The 27,052-nt window shown below is 42.5% G+C and overlaps 1 protein-coding gene across 1 annotated transcript; it reads left to right on the top strand.

Annotated features, from left to right (window-relative positions):
• Positions 1 to 25,460, top strand: LOC138363728 (uncharacterized). The gene is made up of 3 exons (XM_069323119.1): positions 1 to 13; positions 20,325 to 20,443; positions 24,603 to 25,460. Exons 1-3 carry the CDS (start codon positions 1 to 3, stop codon positions 25,458 to 25,460), a joined length of 990 nt encoding a protein of 329 aa, XP_069179220.1.
• The last annotated feature ends 1,592 nt before the right edge of the window (positions 25,461 to 27,052 follow it).

Below are 27,052 nucleotides of genomic sequence, written 5' to 3'. Positions count from 1 at the left end.
ATGTTATGGAAAGGTATGTGATTAAACTGAGAGGGCCAATGGTACAAGATAAAAGAATTCCTAAACTAGTGTAATTAGGAAGGCCCCGGCCTCCAGGGAAGAATATTCCCAGCAAACAATTTTAGGTTGCCACAACATATCTGGAAAGTATTTGAAAGTATTGGAAACGTTTGTTTTATCGTATCAGATACGATATTGTGTGTGGACTTAAATAGGTTTCCAAAACTTATAACCAAGACATATGTATCTAACACTAATTTGAGATGTTGTGGCAACTTTACACTCCTAACATGAGTCATTCATAATCCATTCATATACCAATATGAATCTCTTATGAAAGGTTTGAGCCAATAATCTGAACCCTTTTTACATCTTTGTGTTTAAAGTTAAATTTCTTGAAATTAAATTATATTTTATATTATATTATTTTTATTATATTTTATATTATATTATTATTTTCAATTTAAATATTAAAACCAATTTAAGGGTAAAAAAAATCTAATAATTTATATTTCTTTTATTATTTACTAACAATTATAATTATTTACTAACGGAGAGAGGGGAGGCTGTACGGCAGAGAGTGGCGGCTGTGGCGGACAGTGGCGGCGGTGGCGGATAGTGGCGGCGGGCGGACAGTGGCGGCGGGCGGACAGTGGTGGCGGCGGGCGGACAGTGGCGGCGGGCGGACAGTAGCGGCGGTGGCGGCGGGCGGACATTGGCGGCGGTGGCGGACAGTGGCGGCGGTGGCGGACAGTGGCGGCGGGCGGACAGTGGCGGCGGGCGGACAGTGGCGTCGGGCGGACAGTGGCGGCGGTGGCGGATAGTGGCGGCGGGCGGACAGTGGCGGCGGGCGGACAGTGGCGGCGGTGGCGGATAGTGGCGGCGGGCGGACAGGGCGGCGGCGGGCGGACAGTGGCAGCGGGAGGACAGTGGCGGCGGGCGGACAGTGGCGGCGGGCGGACAGTGGCGGCGGGCGGACAGTGGCGGCGGGCGGACAGTGGCGTCGGGCGGACAGTGGCGGCGGTGGCGGATAGTGGCGGCGGGCGGACAGTGGCGGCGGGCGGACAGTGGCGGCGGTGGCGGATAGTGGCGGCGGGCGGACAGGGCGGTGGCGGGCGGACAGTGGCGGCGGGAGGACAGTGGCGGCGGGCGGACAGTGGCGGCTGTGGCGGATAGTGGCGGCGGGCGGACCGTGGCGGCGGTGGTGGACAGTGGCGGCGGGCGGACAGTGGCGGCGGCGGGCGGACAGTGGCGGCGGCGGGCGAACAGTGGCGGCGGCGGGCGGACAGTGGAGGCGGCGGGCGGACAGTGGAGGCGGCGGGCGGACAGTGGAGGCGGCGGGCGGACAGTGGAGGCGGCGGGCGGACAGTGGAGGCGGCGGGCGGACAGTGGAGGCGGCGGGCGGACAGTGGCGGCGGCGGGCGGACAGTGGCGGCGGCGGGTGGACAGTGGCGGCGGCGGGCGGACAGTGGAGGCGGCGGGCGGACAGTGGAGGCGGCGGGCGGACAGTGGAGGCGGCGGGCGGACAGTGGAGGCGGCGGGCGGACAGTGGAGGCGGCGGGCGGACAGTGGTGGCGGCGGGCGGACAGTGGTGGCGGCGGGCGGACAGTGGTGGCGGCGGGCGGACAGTGGTGGCGGCGGGCGGACAGTGGTGGCGGTGGCGGACAGTGGCGGCGGGCGGACAGTGGCGTCGGGCGGACAGTGGCGGCGGTGGCGGATAGTGGCGGCGGGCGGACAGTGGCGGCGGGCGGACAGTGGCGGCGGGCGGACAGTGGCGGCGGTGGCGGATAGTGGCGGCGGGCGGACAGGGCGGCGGCGGGCGGACAGTGGCGGCGGGAGGACAGTGGCGGCGGGCGGACAGTGGCGGCTGTGGCGGATAGTGGCGGCGGGCGGACCGTGGCGGCGGTGGTGGACAGTGGCGGCGGTGGTGGACAGTGGCGGCGGTGGACAGTGGCGGCGGCGGGCGGACAGTGGCGGCGGCGGGCGAACAGTGGCGGCGGCGGGCGGACAGTGGAGGCGGCGGGCGGACAGTGGAGGCGGCGGGCGGACAGTGGAGGCGGCGGGCGGACAGTGGAGGCGGCGGGCGGACAGTGGCGGCGGCGGGCGGACAGTGGCGGCGGCGGGCGGACAGTGGCGGCGGCGGGCGGACAGTGGCGGCGGCGGGCGGACAGTGGCGGCAGCGGGCGGACAGTGGCGGCGGCGGGCGGACAGTGGAGGCGGCGGGCGGACAGTGGAGCCGGCGGGCGGACAGTGGAGGCGGCGGGCGGACAGTGGAGGCGGCGGGCAGACAGTGGTGGCGGCGGGCGGACAGTGGTGGCGGCGGGCGGACAGTGGTGGCGGCGGGCGGACAGTGGTGGCGGCGGGCGGACAGTGGTGGCGGTGGCGGACAGTGGCGGCGGTGGCGGACAGTGACGGCGGTGGCGGACAGTGGCGGCGGTGGCGGACAGTGGCGGCGGTGGCGGACACTGGCGGCTGTGTCTGGCGGGCGGTGGCGGACAGTGGCGGCGGTGGCGGACACTGGCGGCTGTGTCTGGCGGGCGGTGGCGGGGTCTGTGATGAGTGGTGGCGGCTGGCGGTGGTGGGTGGTGGCGGCGGTGGTGGTGGGTGGTGGTGGCGGTGGCGGTGGCTGGTGGTGGCGGCGGTGGTGGTGGGTGGTGGTGGTGGTGGCGGCGGCGGCTGGTGGTGGTGGGTGGTGGCGGCGGTGGTGGTGGGTGGTGGTGGCGGCGGCGGCGGGTGGTGGCGGCGGCGGGTGGTGGTGGGTGGTGGCGGCGGGTGGTGGTGGGTGGTGGCGGCGGGTGGTGGTGGGTGGTGGCGGCTGTGGTGGGTGGTGGCGGGCGGTGGCGGGCGGTGGCGGGCGGCGGCGGCTGTGGTGGGTGGTGACGATCGGCGGTGGGGGGGGCTGGTGGCGGCTGGCGGTGGCGGCTTGCGGTGGTGACTGTGGCAACGGGCGGTGACTGCTGATAGCGGGCGGTGGTGGCGGCTGGTGGCAGGTGGTGGTGGCGGTGGTGGCGGCTGGTGGTGGCGGCTGGTGGTGGTGGCAGCTGGTGGCGGTGATGGCGGCTGGTGGTGGTGGCAGCTGGTGGCGGTGATGGCGGCTGGTGGTGGTGGTGGTGGTGGCGGCTGGTGGTGGTGGCAGCTGGTGGCGGTGATGGCGGCTGGTGGTGGTGGTGGTGGTGATGGCGGCTGGTGGCCGGCGGTGGCGGGCGGTGGCGGCTTGTGGCGGCTGGTGGTGGCGGCGGTGGTGGGTGGTGGTGGTGGTGGTGGGTGGTGGTGCCGGCTGTGGTGGGTGGTGGCGGTGGTGTCGGCGGCGGCTGTGGTGGGTGGTGGCGGCGGCGGCGGTGATGGGTGGTGGCGGCGGCGGTGGTGGTGGGTGGTGGTGGCGGCGGCGGTGATGGGTGGTGACGGCGGTGGTGGTGGCGGCGGCGGCTGGTGGTGGTGGGTGGTGGTGGTGGGTGGTGGCGGCGGGTGGCGGTGGTGGGTGGCGGGTGGCGGCTGGTGGTGGGTGGTGGCGGCGGGTGGTGAGTGGCGGTGGTGGGTGGCGGTGGCTGGTGGCGGGTGGCGGTGGCTGGTGGCGGGTGGCGGCTGGTGGTGGGTGGTGGCGGCTGGTGGTGGGTGGTGGCGGGTGGCGGTGGCGGGTGGCGGCTGGTGGTGGGTGGTGGCGGGTGGTGGGTGGTGGCGGGTGGCGGCTGGTGGTGGGTGGTGGCGGGTGGCGGCTGGTGGTGGGTGGTGGCGGGTGGCGGCTGGTGGCGGCTGGTGGCGGGTGGCGGCGGGTGGCGGCTGGTGGTGGGTGGCGGCGGGTGGTGGGTGGCGGCGGGTGGCGGCTGGTGGTGGGTGGCGGCGGGTGGTGGGTGGCGGCGGGTGGCGGCGGGTGGCGGCTGGTGGTGGGTGGCGGCTGGCGGCTGGTGGTGGGTGGTGGCGGGTGGCGGCTGGTGGTGGGTGGTGGCGGCGGGTGGCGGCTGGTGGCGGGTGGCGGCGGGTGGCGGCTGGTGGTGGGTGGTGGCAGGTGGCGGCTGGTGGTGGGTGGCGGCGGGTGGTGGCTGGTGGTGGGTGGCGGGTGGCGGCGGGTGGCCGCTGGTGGTGGGTGGCGGCTGGTGGTGGGTGGTGGCGGGTGGTGGCGGGTGGCGGCTGGTGGCGGGTGGCGGCTGGTGGCGGCCAGCTGGGACACACCCTTCTCCACTGTAGGTCTGAGTACAACTAACCATATGTCTCTCTCACCCACCAGAACAGTGTTGCCAGCTTGCGCTCTCAAAATGTTTCCTTCGAAGATTGTATATTATCTTTGAACAACAAGTTTGATTATCAAGGAAATAATGCATATATTATTGTCACATTAATACTGTGCAATATCTTATTACATTCCTGCTAAATAATTATAATTTGAAACAGGACAAAAAATCCCACATATATATAAAAACCAACATTAGAGATCACGAGGCCTAGGCCTCGCCTGTGACCACACATCCTGCCTCCCTGGCCTGCTACACTCACACACCTCACACTCTTAACTCTCTCATAATCACTCTCACTCTCTTACTCTGTCACTCTTACTCTGTCACTCTTACTCTCTGTCACTCTTACTCTCTGTCACTCTTACTCTCTGTCACTCTTACTGTCACTCTTACACTCTGTCACTCCTACTCTCTGTCACTCTTACTCTGTCACTCTTACTCTGTCACTCTTACTCTCTGTCACTCTTACTCTCTGTCACTCTTACTCTCTGTCACTCTTACTCTGTCACTCTTACTCTGTCACTCTTACTCTCTGTCACTCTTACTCTGTCACTCTTACTCTCTGTCACTCTTACTCTCTGTCACTCTTACTCTGTCACTCTTACACTCTGTCACTCTTACTCTGTCACTCTTACTCTCTGTCACTCTTACTCTGTCACTCTTACTCTGTCACTCTTACTCTCTGTCACTCTTACTCTGTCACTCTTACTCTGTCACTCTTACTCTGTCACTCTTACTCTCTGTCACTCTTACTCTCTGTCACTCTTACTCTCTGTCATTCTTACTCTCTGTCACTCTTACTCTGTCACTCTTACTCTCTGTCACTCTTACTCTCTGTCACTCTTACTCTCTGTCACTCTTACTCTGTCACTCTTACTCTCTGTCACTCTTACTCTCTGTCACTCTTACTCTGTCACTCTTACTCTCTGTCACTCTTACTCTGTCACTCTTACTCTGTCACTCTTACTCTCTGTCACTCTTACTCTCTGTCACTCTTACTCTGTCACTCTTACTCTCTGTCACTCTTACTCTCTGTCACTCTTACTCTCTGTCACTCTTACTCTCTGTCACTCTTACTGTCATTCTTACTCACTCTCAGTCACCCTTACCCATTCATACTCACTCTCTCACTCTTACTCTCATACTCTTACTCTCAATTACTCTTACTCTCAATCACTCTTACTCCCAATCACTCCTACTCCCAATCACTCCTACTCTCAATCACTCCTACTCTCATTCTTACTCTTACTCTTACTCCCAATCACTCTTACTCTCAATCACTCTTATTCTCATTCTTACTCTCACTCTTACTCTTACTCATAATCACTCTTACTCCCAATCACTCTTACTCTCAATCACTCTTACTCTCAATCACTCTTACTCTCAATCACTCTTACTCTCATTCTTACTCTTACTCACTCTTACTCTCAATCACTCTTATTCTCATTCTTACTCCTACTCTCACTCTAACTCCTACTCCCCAATCACTCTTACTCCCAATCACTCTTACTCGCAATCACTCTTACTCCCAATCACTCTTACTCTCAATCACTCTTACTCTCAATCACTCTTACTCTCAATCACTCTTACTCTCAATCACTCTTACTCTCACTAACTCTCAATCACTCTTACTCTCACTCTAACTCTCAATCACTCTTACTCTCATACTCACCCTTACTCTCAATCACTTTACTCTCACTCTTACTCATTCTGTCACTCTTACTCTCACTCTTACTCACTCTGTCACTCTTACTCACTCTCAGTCACTCTTACTTATACTCACTCTTACTCACACTTACACACTCTCTGGCACTCTCACTCACCTTCATTCACTCTTACTCACTCTTACCCACTCTCGCTCACTCTTACTCACTCTAGTTAATAAGAACACGCCAATATAAGACAACAAAACGTTTTCAGATTCGTTCTCACCACTTTCCAGCAACTTTTAAAATTTATATAAATTATCTTAGGGAATAATACATAAATTATATATTTAAACATGATATTAGTGTTTAGTGGAATGCATAAGGAGTCAAATTGTGTTAAAAAGAGCGATTTTTAGAAAATTTGGAAAACTACTTTTTTCTGTTCATATTATAACTAAATGGATTTTAAAGGTTTCACTCAGCCAATATATATCATTCACAATTTATTAATGAATTTTACAAAAAAACACCATAAATTTTATATTTAAACATGTAAAAACTATTTGTTTTACATTTGGAAGAAAATAATTGTAGAAAAACAATTTATAATTAAACCTTTGTGTTTGGATTTTTTGAGTAAAAGTTTCTCAAAGGCTTTCCTGCACCATTCTCAATGCAAATCATTCCCACACCTATGGGAAGAGATAGGCGAACGTTGTGTAGATGATTTGTGTTTGCTGGGTTCCCAATAAATACTAACAGTTAAGGGGCCGTCTGCTTGTCAGGTAAAAGTTGTTCAATGTCAACCAATATTATTTGACTAGTTGTATATGAAAAGTGCTGAAATTGTCCCAAGTTTCAGTACTGCAGCGTAAATAGAAAGGGATATTTTTTTTTTTCAACGTTTTTTACACATTTTCAAGTCTACACTTCAGAACACACGTTTCAGATATAATTACTCTGTGACACTTTTCTGACACATTAGCATATAATAAAAAACCTTGAGTTATAGAATTTCCAAAACATCTTTAGTTTTCCTAATACAAATGTTCAAAGTTCCCCCAAAATTTTTTGCAAATATGGCATGTTTATTGCTATTATAAAATCAATAAATGAACTTAGAGAAAAATGTAAACTCCACAATGTAGAGACATGCCCTCCACATATACTTTGTACGTTTCATGTAAATTGAATAAAAAATGAATCAGTTTGCAAACGTTTGTGTCAATTGAAAAAAAACAGAAATGAATAAAGTCTAAGGTTCTAAAATATGTGGCTGAGGTTAACATCAACCAATTTTCTCCAAAATTGGCATCCGTACAGATAGGCTTACGTACAGTCAGGTGTGTAAGTTTGATGCAAATCGCCTGAAAAAAATTAAATTTGAAAAAAAAAAATACTTTTTTTTTTCATAAAAATTTTTTCAATTAAACTAATTACAATATTTGTTTAATATATGCTATTGTGATAGCAAAGAGTCGTAGCTATGATTTCAGTTGACACTTTTGATTGATAATCGATTTTGACCATTTTGGCATAATTTTCATAACTACTTCAATATTTTTTTTCTCCCTTCCTATTTATGCTACGATGCTGAAACTTGGACCAGATGAAACACTTTTCATGTAGAAGTTGTCAAAAAAGTTTGATGGAAATCGAACGAGTTTTAATTTTTGCATTTTTATAACCAGACGGATATATATCCGCAGTTTAAGCTGATCCCTTATTCCACACTCAGCAGGATTAAGGGAAACCTCCTTTCTTATACCTTATTTATTAAACCCTCTAATAACCCCCCATATACATTAACGCCCTTCTCTTTACCACTGTATCTTACGTTAAATACCTTGGTCTACATAAGCAGGATTCAAGGTTTACAATGGCAACTAGGGTAAAGACTACTTGGTAAGGGACACTAGCAAGGACTCTAGGTAGCCTGGTACCACTTGAGCACACGTAGTTCCACTGAGACCCCCTAGAGTAACTTAGCAATATAAACACTAGCGTAGCCTATACACATTACTACACACTTATGCCAGAAAACGTACATGTAACACGGTACTTATCTTTGTAAACTAGACACAGGATAAGGTAAAGGAAGAGGAGGAGAAGTAGAATAGAGACACACAGGAGAGTTATGTCCACCACCACACAGCCAGCCAGAGAGAGCTCAAACAGCCTCTTCGCTCCCATATAAATGCTGCTGAAGTGTGATGCCTAGGTGATCGTACAGCCACACCAATACAAATCTTCACCGACCTTCATTACTAGTTACTTTAACAATTCTAAGGGTAGCTGATACTTAGTTCAATATTATATATAATAGTCAACAAGCTCAGAGTGGGAATGCTTAGTGAGAAACAAGGTTCATCTTACGTTTGGCAAGGATGATGGGAATACTGCAGAACCAGGCTTTAAGGGGTCCTGCATGTAAATGTTATTGTTAATTGACTATCCTTCTCACATGATCCAATCCTATCAATTAATGTAAAGTAATTATTTAGAGCTCAATTTGACCTCTGGTTTCCAACTAAAGAACCCAGGGTCGTTACAATTCACCTGCTTCAGACTCGTCGATCATGTCATCATAATCTGGCAATGTAACACCTGAACTATGTGCTTGGGCGCGAAGTGGTGTTGAGTTGTAGCGGGTGACTCTCGTGACATCCTCACTCTCGTTATTGGAAAATATCCAACACTTATGCATCATTTTTGTATTATAATACATCATTATTGTATTAACCATAGTAAATATTAATCTTACTAACTGGTAGAGTAATTATATTAAATCCTTTCCTACTGCGCAAATTAATTTGCCCAATATTTGCACTACATGGCGTGGGTACGTCCAACATTTAGCATCAGGAAAGATAACGTCTACATTACAGAGGATTAAATTATGTTCTTACTCTGTATCAGTATTCTTTTCATGGAATCATTAACTGTCACTATGTAAACCAGTGATCAGATAATCGTTTGTTATTAGCTAAAAGATCACTGTTTAACAGCAATCTCCTGTTATCATAGAATTGACATGGAGTAACTAAATTTTCCATCCACTTTCATACATTTTCGACGACATGATAACAGCTTCATGTTAATAATTATATGTTGATAATGTCATTAATGTTACCTTCCTTATAACATACTCTAGTTTAATATCTCACACGGTTGAGAGATGCATCTCTCATGAGAGCGGTGCCTACATCTTTGAGAGCAGTGCCACATTAATTTGGCATACAACGGCAGTGTCCTGGAACTTATTAACACTCCAACCCGTAATTGACGTCCTAGCAACAGCAGTTGAAGACGGAGGATTGGAGTCATTCCCTCGACCAACTTACACATGGCTCGGCAACTATTATTTCCTTATTGTTTCCTAGCGATCACTGTAAACATGTAGGCTAGTTGTCGTTAGGCCATATTCATAACAACAAAATCCAGTACGTTTCCTCTCTAGCAGTTTCCGTAATTCATTTAGGAAATTATATTCATTATTTTCTGTAGAAGAATTCTACAGTGCTAGATATATCAATTATTTCTCTTGCAGAAGAATTCTGCAGTATTAGATATATCTATTGTTCATTATGTAGAAGAATTCTACATTGTAATTGCCTTTCAGCTCCAGAGTTCACACCAGCAAGAAGTTAGGCTACACCACGGTCATGTGGAACGATTTACCTGATGCAACAAGTCGTCAGTGGAGCGTGGCAACCCATATCACGTCTCTTATATTTACAGCTATCCTGTTAACCCTTTTGTTTGTAGATACTAACAAAACAGTTATAATAATGATCTCCTATTGGGATCATATCAACTAACTTCTTATGTTTGCTATAAATTTACTTTCATATTACTATAGCCTATTGAGGTGAGTTTACCTCTATTTAATATAACCATTTTGATTTATATTCATGTTTCATTTTTGGTGAAGAACCAGCACCGGATTATTAGTGCTAGTGATTGATTGATTACTTAGTGCCTGTACCCCCAATTTGGGTGAGAGAATTTGACTCATAATTGATTCTAATATACAGTCCCTTTATTAAGCATCCTTCAGTCTATGCAATCTATGGAGTTGCGCTCTGGTTGCCATCCAGGGTGCAAAGCCTGGGTAGGTCGATATGGAGAAGCTGTTACCCATGCAGCAGGTCCCCCCCCCCTTCTCCACGTTGCTGAAATTAACCAATAGAAAGGCAAATGCTAATACACATGGTTCCAGCACCGTCGTAGGAGCTGCCAGAGCGAGGTCGTAATCGACAACGAACTGCTTTAGGGGCTCCAACTCCAGATTTTCCTCGAGGTTGACTCCTGAAGCCTTTCCCAAAATAAGGGTATGGCCTCAAGGCAGCGGAGGTTAAGAATCAGGGTTTTCCTTCCCCCCCCCCCCCCTAGATGAGCTGCCTTCCCAGGCTAACGAGTCCCATCTACCCGAATGTGTAGTGCACAGTCCCTTTAGTGCATTCAATACATTATTAATTACAAACATCCATAGGACACTAGTTCTTGGATTTAACTTCAAACCACTTGCTCTACTTAGTTTTCCACTTTTTCACAAAAAGTGGTGGTCTTTTGCAGCTATCGAATGTAAAGATTATTTCCACTAATATTTTGAGTCAGATTTTCCCACATTCGTGTCATCAACCTGTTCACTCTCACTATCCGTTATTTAAATATCCTCAGGCTGTGTATAGTCCTCCTCTATATCTGAGTCATCAATATCAAGATCATCAACGTCTTTGAACAATTCATTTGTAATTTCATCTTCGGTCAATGACTGTGCGGCGCAGTGTGCTGAGCGAAGTCGGACGCTGGGTCGTTATGCGTTCGCCATGGTGTCTGATCAGTAATTAACGCCTGTGCGACAAAGGAGGCCTGCACTAGATTTTTTTCCAGGTGGCATCTGTTTACAATCGCCCCTTGCTAAGATATGGGTGACCCCTTTACACTACGAGACTTTTGAATCGTGCCTGACACCCATTGGCATATATATACGCCATGCACACGGTGGGGCATGTTACTCCGGTTCGTATATATACGCCATGCGCAGTTTAAGGGTTAGTCATTTGTTATATTCAATATTTAAGTTTTCATTCTTTTGAAATTTATTCCGCAGCTCTCACACCGTAAAGAGGTCAGAAGCAGTTTTATTTACTTTGTTTTACTTTTTTCATTTAATATGATTGTCATTTCACCACCCAGAATAGCCACTGTTGTATTCTTTTACTTTTGCGTCACAATATAAAGTAGTCGAACCGTTAGTACGCCTAGGTGGTTATGTCCGACCTGTCAAGGCCATAGTAGTTGATCATATCCTGTTTGATCTAAATGATAAGGGTCTAGGGAATACAGCCAGATTCCTACAGAAAAGTGGAATTAAATTGGCTGACAGCAGACCGCCTCACCGATGTAGGTCTACTTGTAGGGGCAAACTATAACTACCAGTTTATGACTGGACAAACTAAACAACAGGGAATGAACCTGTTAAGGTCAACAGGTGGTTATTAACTCACAGGTAAAGTCTTGAACCTGAAGAAGTCTATGCCTGCTGATAACCAACACTAATAAGAAATTAAACTCCCAGCTGAAATAAATCTCCAGCCACTAAGGACAAGGGAGAATACAGGAGACACTATGTCTCTACGAGGCCCACGCAAGACATTACGTCTCCATGAGGCCCACACGAGACACTGCGTATCCACGAGGCCCACTACACCTCTATGAGACACAGATTGAGTTTGGTACAATTAATATTAACAAAGATTTTTTCTATGGGTCTCGGTGGATAGTCAATGACCAGTAGTCTAGACCAGCTACAAGTCACAGCTACAAATCACTGCCCCCACTGCAGACCCAGAACTATTCTCGACGGTAATAATTGACCACATTCAATCCTCTACGCATTTACAATGCCTTCGGGGAGATTTTCACATGAAGACCATATTTACAATGCTTTCGGGTATATCTTCACGAGATCAGACAGTCTCTCTGGACTAGGACTTTAGTAATCTAATAAAACATTCAGTGAAACATTCACCTGCAGGGCTGCATCAGTTTTGTTTGGAGCTACTTCTTCCTTCTCGTTTCTGCCCATAACCAACCTTAAGAGACGTTTTTGAAGAAGCACTTAGCACAAGCTAAATTTAAATTTAAAATAGGATGTAAGTGAACAATTACCAGAGGACTACCAGAAGATAAACAAATAGTTTCTCACAGCAGAATGAACTCATAATAACTTTTTAAGCTATATGTGCTCTGTTTTTCCTCAAGAGGGTTTTAGCATTGTAGCCTAATATATACAATTAGCATTAACACCTCTACTTAGGTAGGTTTAGGGAAATTAGTTAGGGTCAGCAGAGTACAAGTTTAATCTGTACACAGTAAAGAAATACCGCTGGCTACATTCATAGAGACTGATTAGTCTCATTTCTCTATACTCTATATTATTCTCTATTCTATAATATTCTCAGTTCTCTAAATTAATATGAATTTAGCCAAGTTAGAAACTTAGTATCATTATAGAGTAGCCTAAAATACCTGTCCAACAAGGACAGAAAGTTATGCCAAATTTAATTCTGCATAAATACAGACAATTCCTAGTTGGAGGTAGAGGTGATCATGAGTCTCCAGTGATGAGTTAGTGTCTATCAACTCAATCAGTTACAAGTCACAGTGATCCTAGACACTGAACTCACTGTAGATTCGAAGTCTCCTTTATCTCAAAGGATATGATGAATATTACTTTAACCATTAAAAAATGTTAAATATATATATATATATATATATATATATATATATATATATATATATATATATATATATATATTATTAAATATGACCGAAAAAGTAAGATTAATAATTCTAACACGAATTTTTTCAATCTTCCGTACATTGCGCTTCACTGATGGAGGTAAATTAAAAATCACTTCTCCAAAATTCATTTTTATTTCTAGTCTGACGCGACACGGGCGCGTTTCGTAAAACTTATTACATTTTCAAAGACTTCACAAATACACAACTGATTAGAACTTGCGTTTCCCTGATTTTATATCTACATTTGAGTGAGGTGGGAAGGGTGATGTGGCATTACATTTGAGTGAGGTGGGAAGGATGATGTGGCATTACATTTGAGTGAGGTGGGAAGGATGATGTGGCATTAACACAAGACAGAACACTAGGGGATATTAATAGGGTATTAAAAGTATCAACACAAGACAGAACAGAAACAATGGGTATTGAATAGAAGTGTTTGTAGAAAGGCTTTCTACAAACACTTCTATTCAATACCCATTGTTTCTGTTCTGTCTTGTGTTGATACTTTTAATACCCTATTAATATCCCCTAGTGTTCTGTCTTGTGTTAATGCCACATCATCCTTCCCACCTCACTCAAATGTAATGCCACATCATCCTTCCCACCTCACTCAAATGTAATGCCACATCTCCCTTCCCACCTCACTCAAATGTAGATATAAAATCAGGGAAACGCAAGTTCTAATCAGTTGTGTATTTGTGAAGTCTTTGAAAATGTAATAAGTTTTACGAAACGCGCCCGTGTCGAGTCAGACTAGAAATAAAAATGAATTTTGGAGAAGTGATTTTTGATTTACCTCCATCAGTGAAGCGCAATGTACGGAAGATTGAAAAAATTCGTGTTAGAATTATTAATCTTACTTTTTCGGTCATATTTAATAATATATGTCTACAGGAAAGACTGCTACCAAAATATACTAATATATATATATATATATATATATATATATATATATATATATATATATATATATATATATATATATATATATATATATATATATATATATATATATATATATATATATATATATATATATATATATATATATATATATATATATGTGTGTGTGTGTGTGTGAACAAGCCTGAAATAAATAAATATATATATATATATATATATATATATATATATATATATATATATATATATATATATATATATATATATATATATATATATATATATATATAAGCACCCTGATGGGGTCACCTTGCTACCTTGGAAGGATGGTAAGCAAGTGGTATGGGACTACACGTGCGCTGCCACACTGGCCAGTACCTACCTCCACTACAGCACACGTGAAAGCGGTGGTGCTGCTTCTTTCAGGGAATCGCAGAAAATTATTAAATACAGAGGTCTAGCACACTGCTACAGCTTTGTTCCGATCGGCTCGGAGACCCTCGGTTCGTGGGGAAAATGTGCATTGAAGTTCCTGAAGGAATTGGGGGACAAATTGATCAGCGCTACAAAAGACCAGAGAGCAAAAAGTTTCTTGTTCCAGCGCCTCAGTGTTGCGATTCAGAGGGGAAATGCCTGTTGCGTCTTGGGCACTAGTTAAACTTCAGAGGAATTCGAAGAAGTGTTTGACTTGCAACAATGATCGAACCCGTCTGTGACATTCATCAATGTTTCCCATTGTTGTGTTCTTCAAGAGATCCATAACCTTTAAGCACCTTTTTGCATTATTATTTTTGAATCATCCCATGTATATCTTGTAACCATCAAATGCACAATAAAGCACAAAAAATATTCAAGGAAGGGGGTGGTAGGAGAAAAGCACACAGAAACTGTATTGGAGGGGATCTAAACATTCCCTCTAATGCGTTATGCGTGGTTTCCTCCGAGGCTATGGGTCCCCCTTCTTCCAGCTAGAGGTGGTACTCCCTCCCTTATATATATATATATATATATATATATATATATATATATATATATATATATATATATATATATATATATATATATATATATATATATATATATATATATATATATATATATGTGTGTGTGTGTGTGTGTGTGTGTGAACAAGCCTGAAATATATATATATATATATATATATATATATATATATATATATATATATATATATATATATATATATATATATATATATATATATATATATATATATATATATATATATATATATATATATATATATATATATATATATATATGTCGTACCTAGTAGCCAGAACGCACTTCACAGCCTACAATGCAACGCCCGATTTGCCTAATAAGCCAAGTTTTCATGAATTAATTGTTTTTCGACTACCTAACCTACCTAACCTAACCTAACCTAACTTTTTCGGCTACCTAACCTAACCTAACCTATACAGATAGGTTAGGTTAGGTTAGGTAGGGTTGGTTAGGTTCGGTCATATATCTACGTTAATTTTAACTCCAATAAAAACAAATTGACCTCATACGTAATGAAATGGTTAGCTTTATCATTTCATAAGAAAAAAATTAGAGAAAATATATTAATTCAGGAAAACTTGGCTTATTAGGCAAATCGGGCCTTGCATAGTAGACTGAGAAGTGCGTTCTGGCTACTAGGTACGACATATATATATATATATATGCGAACAAGCCTGAATGGTCCCCAGGACTATATGCGACTGAAAACTCACACCCCAGAAGTGACTCGAACCCATACTCCCAGGAGCAACGCAACTGGTAACTACAGGGCGCCTTAATCCGCTTGACCATCACGGCCGGACAAAAGGAAGTGATAGCCAAGGCTATTTGAACCACTTCCCCGCCGGCAACTCGGATGGTAATCTTGGGCATAGCATTTCACCAAATCACCTCATTCTTTGGGGCACACGTGAGGAACACAAATGTGTTCCTCATTTGTGTTTCTCACGTGTGCCCCAAAGAATGAGGTGATTTGGTGAAATGCTATGCCCAAGATTACCATCCGAGTTGCCGGCGGGGAAGTGGTTCAAATAGCCTTGGCTATCACTTCCTTTTGTCCAGCCGTGATGGTCAAGCGGATTAAGGCACCCTGTAGTTACCAGTTGCGTTGCTCCTGGGAGTATGGGTTCGAGTCACTTCTGGGGTGTGAGTTTTCAGTCATGTATATATATATATATATATATATATATATATATATATATATATATATATATATATATATATATATATATATATATATATATATATATATATATATATATATATATATATATATATATATAAATATATATATATATATATATATATATATATATATATATATATATATATATATATGTGAACAAGCCTGAAATATATATATATATATATATATATATTTTTTTTTTTTTTTTTTAAACCTAGAAGGGGTACCACCTCTGGTGCAAGTGTAGGGACCCATAGCCTCGGAGAAGAAAATAAAGAGTACTCAGAGAAGACCTTGTGGATCCTCACTGAACACTTTGATATTTTCTTCTCCTACATATATATATATATATATATATATATATATATATATATATATATATATATATATATATATATATATATATATATATATATATATATATATGTGTGTGTGAACAAGCCTGAAATATATATATATATATATATATATATATATATATATATATATATATATATATATATATATATATGTATGTATATATATATATATATATATGTATATATATATATATATATATATATATATATATATATATATGTATATATATATATATATATATATATATATATATATATATATATATATGTATATATATATATATATATATATATATATATATATATATATATATATATATATATATATATATATATATAACTGAGGGGTGTGAGTTTTCAGTTGCATATATGCCTGGAGACCATTCAGGCTTGTTTGCATTTGTGTTCCTCACATGCGCCCCAAAGAATGAGGTGATTTGATAAAATACCATGCCCAAGATTACCATCAGAGTGCCAGCGGGGGGATGGGGAATTAGCCTCGGCTACCATATTCTTTTGTCCGGTCATGTTGGTCGAGTTGTTAAGGTGTCCTGTATGCCAGATGTAGAGTGCTCCTGGCAGTATGGGTTCGAGTCACTTCTGGGGTGTGAGTTTTCCATTACATATATGTCTGGAGACCATTCAGGCTTGTTCGTATATATATATATATATATATATATATATATATATATATATATATATATATATATATATATATATATATATTATTAAATATGACCGAAAAAGTAAGATTAATAATTCTAACACGAATTTTCTCAATCTTTCGTACATTACGCTTCACTGTTGGAGGTAAATAAAAAATCACTTCTCCAAAATTCATTTTTATTTCTAGTCTGACGCGACACGGGCGCGTTTCGTAAAACTTATTACATTTTCAAAGACTTCACAAATACACAACTGATTAGAACTTACGTCTCTCTGATATTATATCTACATTTGAGTGAGGTGGGAAGGGTGATGTGGCATTAACACAAGACAGAACAGGAGGGGATATTAATAGGGTATTAAAAGTATCAACACAAGACAGAACAGAAACAATGGGTATTGAATAGAAGTGTTTGTAGAAAGCCTATTGTTCCATATTTCTTGATGCTTCTATATTGGAGCGGAGTCTTGAGGTGGGTAGAATATAGTTGTGCAATAATTGGCTGTTGATTGCTGGTGTTGACTTCTTGATGTGTAGTGCCTCGCAAACGTCAAGCCGCCTGCTATCGCTGTATCTATCGATGATTTCTGTGTTGTTTACTAGGATTTCTCTGGCGATGGTTTGGTTATGGGAAGAGATTTTATGTTCCTTAATGGAGCCCTGTTGCTTATGCATCGTTAAACGCCTAGAAAGAGATGTTGTTGTCTTGCCTATATACTGGTTTTTTTGGAGCTTACAGTCCCCAAGTGGGCATTTGAAGGCATAGACGACGTTAGTCTCTTTTAAAGCGTTCTGTTTTGTGTCTGGAGAGTTTCTCATGAGTAGGCTGGCCGTTTTTCTGGTTTTATAGTAAATCGTCAGTTGTATCCTCTGATTTTTGTCTGTAGGGATAACGTTTCTATTAACAATATCTTTCAGGACCCTTTCCTCCGTTTTATGAGCTGTGGAAAAGAAGTTCCTGTAAAATAGTCTAATAGGGGGTTAAATCATTGAGGAGATTAGTGGTTAAGTTAGTAAATAAACTACTGTTAAGCTTTATGCGGTGTTTCCGTTGAACCACTTCTGAGTACCGCCAATATTACTGAAGCCTTCAGCTCTAAGTGTCTTCAACACCGAGTTGTCTATTATTCACTAAACTATAGATGCGATGAGGACCCTAGGAGTCCCTTAAAGCGTTAAATCATTGAGGAGATTCCAACGATCAACGTGGAGCAGGACCAGGTGAGAATAGTCTGAGAAGAGACCCTCAAGGACTCTAACTCGACCTTGCTCCCAGGCCCAGTACGGTTGCTCTCGTATTTTCTATTCTGCTAATTCCGACAGTTTCGTGAAGCGTCTGCCACATGTACATTGGCGACGTACGCATTGCAGTCGTGAAAGCAAAAAAGAAAACCCCCACAGCAACTAACATCGCTGGTGTTCCCTAGGTTACGGAATTCTCATTTATCAGTGTTAAATTATATTTGCCATTTTCCAGGACTGAATTGGAGTATGTTTAAAGCTATTAGTAATGATAATGTCTTCTCGCAGACATAATAACATAGGATAAAAACCCACTTGTGTGTTTGTGAAATTTTATGTAAGGAATTTACACCAAGTCTTTCGCACTCTCCTGAGTGCTTTGTTAAGGTCCGAGTGTGTGATTAGGACCAGACTTACATCTCAACGTAAGTACTAATGAGGCTGCTATGTTTTAGATTCAGCTACTCAGAACAAAAAGTTCCAAGTAGCACGGGCTACAGTGAGCCCGTAAGTGGAGGCTCTTTGGAACCAATATCTGTCTCAATAGCTAATACTGGAGATCTGGGGGATGGATGGGGGTCTTCACAGTGGATTTCAGCCTCGGAGGACTGGCTGTTCCAGTTATGGAGCTGGTGGGGTTAATGTAGACCTCTAGGTCTTCCGTTTTTTCTTTGCCTGAGACTTTGACTGAGCCGTGCTATATCTGGAGTTTGGTGAGGTGGCCTCCATGAGGAGGTCTTGTACAGAGTAGGTGTAGTATTTGTGGTGCTCTTGAAGCTGCTATCCTGGGTCCAATCCTCATATATTTCTTGACCGCCTGACCATGTCATCAATATTCCCGACTGGCGATGTACCTGCAGTAATGCCTTCCACGGAAATATGTCACGTGTCCTTTTTGTATTCCTGCTATTCTGGGAACTAGAGTTGTTATTAATAGAGGTGTTCATCTGGATGCTATTCCTTGTAACCCTCACCATACTCGAAGGAACAAGGCAAGTGGGACTGCTTTCATCCATCCATTTATTAGGATCTAATTTTAATTAACTCAGAATCATTTTCCTAGTAAAGCTATCTTCTGAAGTAAAGCTTTTGTTACCAGCGAAAGTATTCAGTGTATTTATTAGAGCCCCGTCCACTACCCTTCTAGTTCTAATATTATTATTTTTAAAAATTATTTTACATTTCTTAAAATCATTATTGTGATCCGTTTCCCAACTATGGTTAGTTACAACACTGTTACCAGCCATAATTCTACATTCTTTCTTATATTCTTCAATTCTGATCTCAAGTTTTCGCCTTATTCAAAATATTGAATGAGCAGTGAACTGGAACGAGTATTACCACTGTGACAAGACAAATTTATCTGGCTTAAGGTGAGTACAGGTCAGATTGGCGACCTTGAAACCGTGATAATTTTGTGGCAGGCAAGCCGACCTAGTGAAGCCTAGTTCTTCGTGTCTACGGGCACTTTTGATGAAGACACGGTAGTTGTCGAATTACCTTACTTGCCACGGGGAAAAGACCGGGTTCAGGGAACTCAAACCCCGTGGGCAACTAAGGTGCTCCACCTGGATGGACAGTGTCACCAAGAGAGAGAGAGGGGGAGTAAGTCCCGGTAGAGAGAAAGAGTCATGCGGCACTAGTGACTGCTATGCGCCACGTTACTTTTAACTCGCTTTACATATTCTAGACCAGTCATGTCAAACTGAAGGTCTCCCGAGGGCCATATGGGCCACATTTGTGTTGTCACGAGGGGCCACACACCACAACTAATTGAAACCATTTAATGAAAGTTCTTGCAGAATATTTGTATTACTTAAACTTAGAAACATACAATGTGCATACTAGCGGCTAGTCACGTTCATGAATGCAAAGTTAAAAAGTAGGTTTAACAAAATAAAAAAGAAACTAAATTTTAAATGGCAACACAGACTTCTATGCAGTAGCAACAAATACATCGTACAAAAATTACAACAGTTCAAAATGAACATTTATTTGCGACTATTCAATCATTTTTAGTGTTGTGTCCTGAGGCTTGACATCTCTTTTTATTGACAATATTTGTTATGTCTGGCTAAAATATCTGTGATGTTCCCACTTTGATTAGAAATGACAAGTGTTGATCAGTCATCTTTGTTCTCTGAGAAGTTTTTGTTGATTTCATGAAGGAAAATAACTGTTCACACACAAAGGTAGACCATAACATTGTCATAATCCTTGTGTCAAAGTTTCTGAAGTTTTTAAACTTTTCAGGAAAGTATGAAAAGAAACCAGGTATCCCAACTTCAAGATACTTTGCTCTAAGTGAAGAATCCGAATGCATTTCTAATAGATCTATTTGCAGGCTTTCTTCTGCCATGGCAACATCAAAGGTGAATGGTGCTGAGAATAATGCGAAGTGGTGTTCAAAAGATGAGAAATCGCGAAATCTTTTTTGAAATTCCTTTGACAACAATTCCAGGTGACTGTCATACTGAGCAAATCTAAGTAGAGACTCAGTATTGGCCGTGATTTTCCGCTCTTAGCCCTTAGGAAAATGAACTAAATTATCATTTGAAAACCTTGACTTCCATAAGCTTAGTTTTATAATGAAGCTTTTGATGTCATCATACAACTGAGTGATAAGTTTGTTTTTACCTTGTAATTTCAAATTAAGATCAGTTAATTGTGCAATAATGCCCATAGCAAAAGCCGGATCCTGGAGCCAACTTTCATCTTTTATTTCCTCTGTGTTTTGACCTTTCATCTCCAAAAATATAATTATTTCTTGTCTACAAATAAAATCTTTTCAGCACTTTGTGACATAATAACCAGCGGACTTCTGTGTAGAATGAATCATCGTTAAACTGGTTATCCATATCTACCAACAACTGGCTGAATTGGCGGTGGTTGAGAGTTCGGCCTCTGATATAGTTCACTGTCTTTGTTACCAAACAAAGCACATGATCCAATTTTACAATCTTAGAACACAAATTTTGCTGATGAATAATGCAGTGAAAATGTGCAAATGATGAATTTGAATGCGGGTTTTCTATTTTTGTTCGTACCTTGACAGCAACACCATTATGTCTGTCAACCATATCCGCAGCACCGTCGGTACATAAGAATGCAAGTTTACTCATAGCCAAACCATAGTCATGCAGACCTTGCTCGACTTTCTTAAAGATGTCCTGGCGTTTTGTAATGTCATGCATTGGCGATCAGTTCAAGCAGTTCTTGATAGTTATTAAATTTACTGTCACAGGCCTTTATGACGACCACAAGCTGTGCTATTCCAGTGAAGTGAATGCTCTCATCAATAGCAATTGAAAATTTTTCAAATCTTGGAGATGCGGCCTTCAACTACTGTTTCAAATCACCTGACATTTAATCAATCCGTTCAGCAACAGTGTTCCTGATTAATTAAATATCTTTGAACAAGTGTGCTTTCTCTGGACACACAATTTGAGTCGTTTTTACAACGCATTGCTTCACAAAATCTCCTTCACTGTAAGATTTCTCACTCATGGCGATCATTCGGCAGAGTTCACAGCTTGCACTAACGGAAGCAACATTCCCTTTCTCAATTTTCGCAAAACAGGTCTGCTGCTGTCTCAAGTTAGCCTCCAGTTCCTTGAGTCTTGAGACACACATTGGGCCTTCATATTTATCGTAAGATCGCTTATTCGTTCCATAATGTCTTTTCATGTTGTACTCTTTTGGCGTGGGAATATTGTCGTTGTTGTTGCAAATTAAACAATGATCTTTCCACTCACCGTTGTGCAAAAATACTGTAATTCCTATTTTTCTGGAAACACTCTCCATTCTTCGTTCAGTTTACGTTTTCTCTTAGCTGGAGGAGCACTAGCTATTTTAGAGATGATGTGGAATCTGAAAAAAAATTACAAAGAAAATCACAGGTTGAAAAACTGAAATGAAATTTAGGCCAGCTGAGGGGCCTGACAGCTGAGTGAACAGCGCTTCGGATTCGTAGTCCTGAGGTTCCGGGTTCGATTCCCGGTGGAGGCGGAAACAAATGGGCAGAGTTTCTTTCACCCTGATGTATCTGTTCACCTAGCAGTAAATAGGTACCTGGGAGTTAAACTGCTGCTTGCAAAGATCGCGGGCCGCATGTTTGACATGCCTGTTTACACTCCACCACAAACAACAATAATAACAATATTTTAAACAATAACAACACTGATAAAAACAACACGGACAATAACAACAGTGATAACTATAACACTGACAACAATAACAACACTGACAACAATAACACCACTGACAACAATACCTACATTGACAATAACTCAAATAACTACATTGACAACAATAACTGAACTGATAACAAAAACACTGACAAAAATATTTACACTGCCAACACTGACAACAATAATTACACTCACAATAATAACGCTCACAACAGCAACTACACTGACAGCAATGACACTGACAAGGTGTTGTCACTAAAAACAATAGCAACACTGACAACAAACGCTCCACTAACACGAATAACTACACTGAAAACAATAACAGCGCTGACAACAATAATAACACTGACAATAACTACAATAACACCAATAAATACACTGACAATAATAACATCAATAACAATATTAAAGTAATAATAATAACAACTATAACTACACTTCAACATTAATAACACTGACAATCATAACTACACTGACAACAATAACTAAACGGCCAACAATATTAACAATAACAACATTGCCAAAAATAACTACACTTACAGCAATAACAACATAGGTAACTATAACACTGAGAACAATAACTTAATTAACAACACTAACTACACTGAGAGCAATAACAGCAACAACAACACTTACACTACAACAATAACACTAAAAGCAGTAATAAACACTTACAATTATGACAACACTGACAACAATAACAGCATTGACATCTTTAACACTGACAACTATAACAACACTGACAACTATAGCAACACTGACAACAATAACAGCATTGACATCTTTAACACTGACAACTATAACAACACTGACAACTATAGCAACACTGACAACAATAACAGCATTGACATCTTTAACACTGACAACTATAACAACACTGACAACTATAGCAACACTGACAACAATAACACTGACAACTTTAACAACAGTCAACTATAACAACACTGACATTACAACAATGACAACTATGAAAACACTGACAACTATTACGGCAGTGAGAACTATAAAACACTGACAACTACAACACTGACAGTTACAACAACACTGACAACTATAATAACACTTGTGGAAATAATAGAAAATGATATTGCAGACGAAGCTGGAAAACTTGCAACTAAGAGAAGAAATATAAACATTTACATACCACAGAGTCTATCACAGATTAAGAAGGATTATAAGAAACAGAGCAATGCAAAATATGTACAGTAACCACAACATACCAGTTACAACATCAGGATCTACGGGTTGGTACAAGAATTCAACCAACTACGAGCCACTTAGTTTGATGAAAGGGAGTAGTAGAACAGCAGAAGTATACTTACATCACATCAGGCTTGGTCTGTTATCCAATTTCACATTTGCATGGGAAATAGGCTTACAGGTTCCGGAAGATGAGAGGAAATGTCAGGACTGTGTTTAAATGCCCGACAGACCGCTGGAACATTACCTAACACAGTGCACAGTTACAAACCCATTAAGATTTCAACTTAGATTCAACAGAGCAGAAGTTGTTAAACGCATTGAACAAAATCTTCTAAAGCGACCTTATGAGGTCATAAATACTCATACTCCGCCCAAGTAAAACAGAAACAAGTAACGCTTAGTGGGCCAGCCAGAGGCTTAGGGCCCGCGCAGGAATATCCCTCCCCCCCAAAAAAACAACAACACTGCCAACTATAATAACAATGATAACAATAACAACACTGACACATAACAACACTGACACATAGCAGCACTGACAACAATAACAACACTGGCAACAATAATAACACTAACAATAACAGCACTTATAACTATAACACTAATAACTTATAACAACACTGACAGCTATAACATGGATAACTGTAACATGGAAAACTATAACACTGACAACTATAAAAACACTGACAACAATAACAACACTGACAATTATAACAGCACTGACGACTATAATAACGCTGACAATAACAATATTGACACCTATAGCAACACTTATAACAATAACGAAACCGACAACTATAACACTGACAAGAAAAACGACACCGACAACTATAACTTCACTGACAACAATAAACACTATAACAACAGAGACAACTATAACAACAGCGACAACTATAACTACACTGACAATAATCAAAACTGTAACAACAGCAACAACTAAAACGATACTTACAACAGTAACAACATGACAAGAGCAACTCTGCTTACTCTAGCAGCATTGACAAGTATATTTGCCTGTGTAATTGACAAATTATTTTGGTGAATTATTATTTTATTCACAATTCAGCAACGTTTGATTTTCTTTTATCTTGTATTACTAGTGTTTCAACAGGAACATTAACATGGCGGGTGTCTGCTGCAGGTGGCGTGGGTGACGGCGCTGCTCTGCGGCCTCGCTGCTGGAGTCTGCGAGCCAGACTGTAGCATCGCTGTCCCACCAGATTTGGTTATGGTTGCTGATCCTGTCAATTGCACTCGATTTTATGTCTGTGCGGCGGATGGCACCCCGTCGGACTCTCCTGCGTCTTGCCCAGCTGGTACCTACTTTGACGGAACGGCATCTACCCCTGATTGTACTGGTGAGCTACCTTGTGACCCTACCTGCGAACTACCAAAATGCCTTACAACATGCGCCGCTGACCTGGACAAGATCTTTGACCAGACGAGTTGCAGCCGCTACTACATTTGCATGGGGGGAAGCCTCTTGGGGCCCATCGAATGCCCAGTGGACCAACCTTACTTTGACGGCGTGGGTAGTACCTGTAGCACAGACGAGGCAGTGTGTTGTGGTGACCCGTGTATTGCCTATTGCTATGAGCCAGGGTCACAGGTTCCCGACCCATACGACTGCACCAAGTACTACTTGTGTACAAAAGTTGGACTAGTCAACGAACAGTACGTTGTAAATTGCCCTTCAGGGTCTAACTATGATGCAAACTTGGGTCACTGTGTAGTCGGCGGCCCATGTAACATAATGTGTAACGACACCACAGTCCCCGGGGGAAGTACGACCCTACCTCCAGTCTGTCAGGAGTCCATGACGTGCACGGCTGTGGGACGCTTCCCCATGTGCACGACTTGTTACCAGCAGTACTTCAACTGTCGCACCGTCGGCCAGCCAGCCACCGTTGAGACCTGCACAGGATCCTTGCTCTTCAACACCGACCCTTCATACCCTTACTGTGTCAAGCCCGACGACTGCCCTCGCCCAGCGATCTGAGCCCATCTGGAGGCACTTACCTGTAAACATAGACGTCTTCTTCCACCCACTTGGTAACACTAGGTGGTTGTTTCCACCTACCTAGAAAACAAGGTTCCTCCTACGACCTGTGGTCGGACGTGAGAAGAACTCTCACAGCTAGCTCCAGGTAAACTCCAGGTAAACCTAGACGACTAGGTAATACTCGTGGCCATTACCATTCCCTGTGACCATAATCTACACCTGAGTCTTCCATCTCTACTTGTATCCTCTACTTACACTTGTGACACCACCTTCTCCTGGGAACACTGCGCATTGATGCAAATAATGCTTCTTATATAAATAATTTATAACATTAAGCAAGTAATGTATAACATTAAGCAATTAATGTATAACTTGAAGTAAATAACGTATATTTTTTTCAAATAATGTATAACTAAAAGGAAGTAATGACTAACTTAAACCAAATAATGTATAGCTTGAGGAAAATAATCTATACCTTACCCAAATACGTATACCTTGAAGCAATTAATGTACAATATGAATCAAGTAATGTAAGTAATGTATATAAAGTAAAGTATTGTTGGAAGTAAACTATAGTTTTCATCAAGTAAACAATCGTAAACTAACTGTGGTTTACCTTCCCTGGAGAAGAGTGAATAAAAAGAATTTAACATGTTATTGTGACTTTTTACAGTCGTAAGTCACAGATGAAGTCAAAGTAGCAGCTGTAGCAAGTCTCATTAATAATAATAGTTGAGGTAATAATAATCAAAGTAACAGTTACAGTAACTGTGGCAGTAAGGTGAATCATATTAGTAGTAACACAAAGCAATACTTTCTAGTATTAAAAAAACTAGTAGCAATGATACTAGTATTAGTACAGAAGGAAATCTGAAGGGAGCATGTGGGAGGAACTCCTATACCACACCAGAGTGCAGGCGGGTAATTTGTAAAAATTCTAATTTGGTTTAGTTCTGTGTCTCAAGAACCCTAGTGGGTTAAGTAGGATTCCCGGTTAAGTAACATATAACGCATCGTGGCCCAGTGGGTTAAGGCACACAACTTGGAGTACCCAGGTCTTAGTTTCGAATCCCCTGATTACTCCAATTAGTTTTCTCATTAGTAGTAAAATACATACTAGTAATCACTATATAATGAAACTTTATTTACACCAAAAGTGCAGATTCAATATCAGGTTAAAATAGATTGCTATATCCAAGTAGAAGTACATATAATGGTAGTTGTAGTAATATTAGTTGTAACATTTCCAATTACCTCAACAACATCATCACGGTTGAAAATCTTTCTCCAATTAATCAACAATTTTTACTCTAGTCCTTATTTATCGTATGAATACTCCCAAACGCCTCTGGCGTAGATAGTCATAACAGAGAAGGAATACTACGAAACAACGAAACCAGTACAGTACATTAAAAAGGAAATATTCATATAATTTAAAGATTAAATTACAAACAAAATTTTTCTATAAATAAATTGCATACTGCAATAAGTTTGTGAAGTAACACAACCTAAGACTTAAGGAGCATCAGAGAAAACGTGCTAACTCTAACTAGCCGGGTTCCATGTAAAAATTACGCTCCCCCCCCCCT

Source organism: Procambarus clarkii, chromosome 11 (genome assembly GCF_040958095.1).
Source record: "Procambarus clarkii isolate CNS0578487 chromosome 11, FALCON_Pclarkii_2.0, whole genome shotgun sequence".
Classification (NCBI taxonomy): Eukaryota; Metazoa; Arthropoda; class Malacostraca; order Decapoda; family Cambaridae; genus Procambarus; species Procambarus clarkii.
The sequence above is the reverse complement of the archived record's forward strand: the minus strand, read 5'-3'. Positions and strand labels throughout refer to the sequence as shown.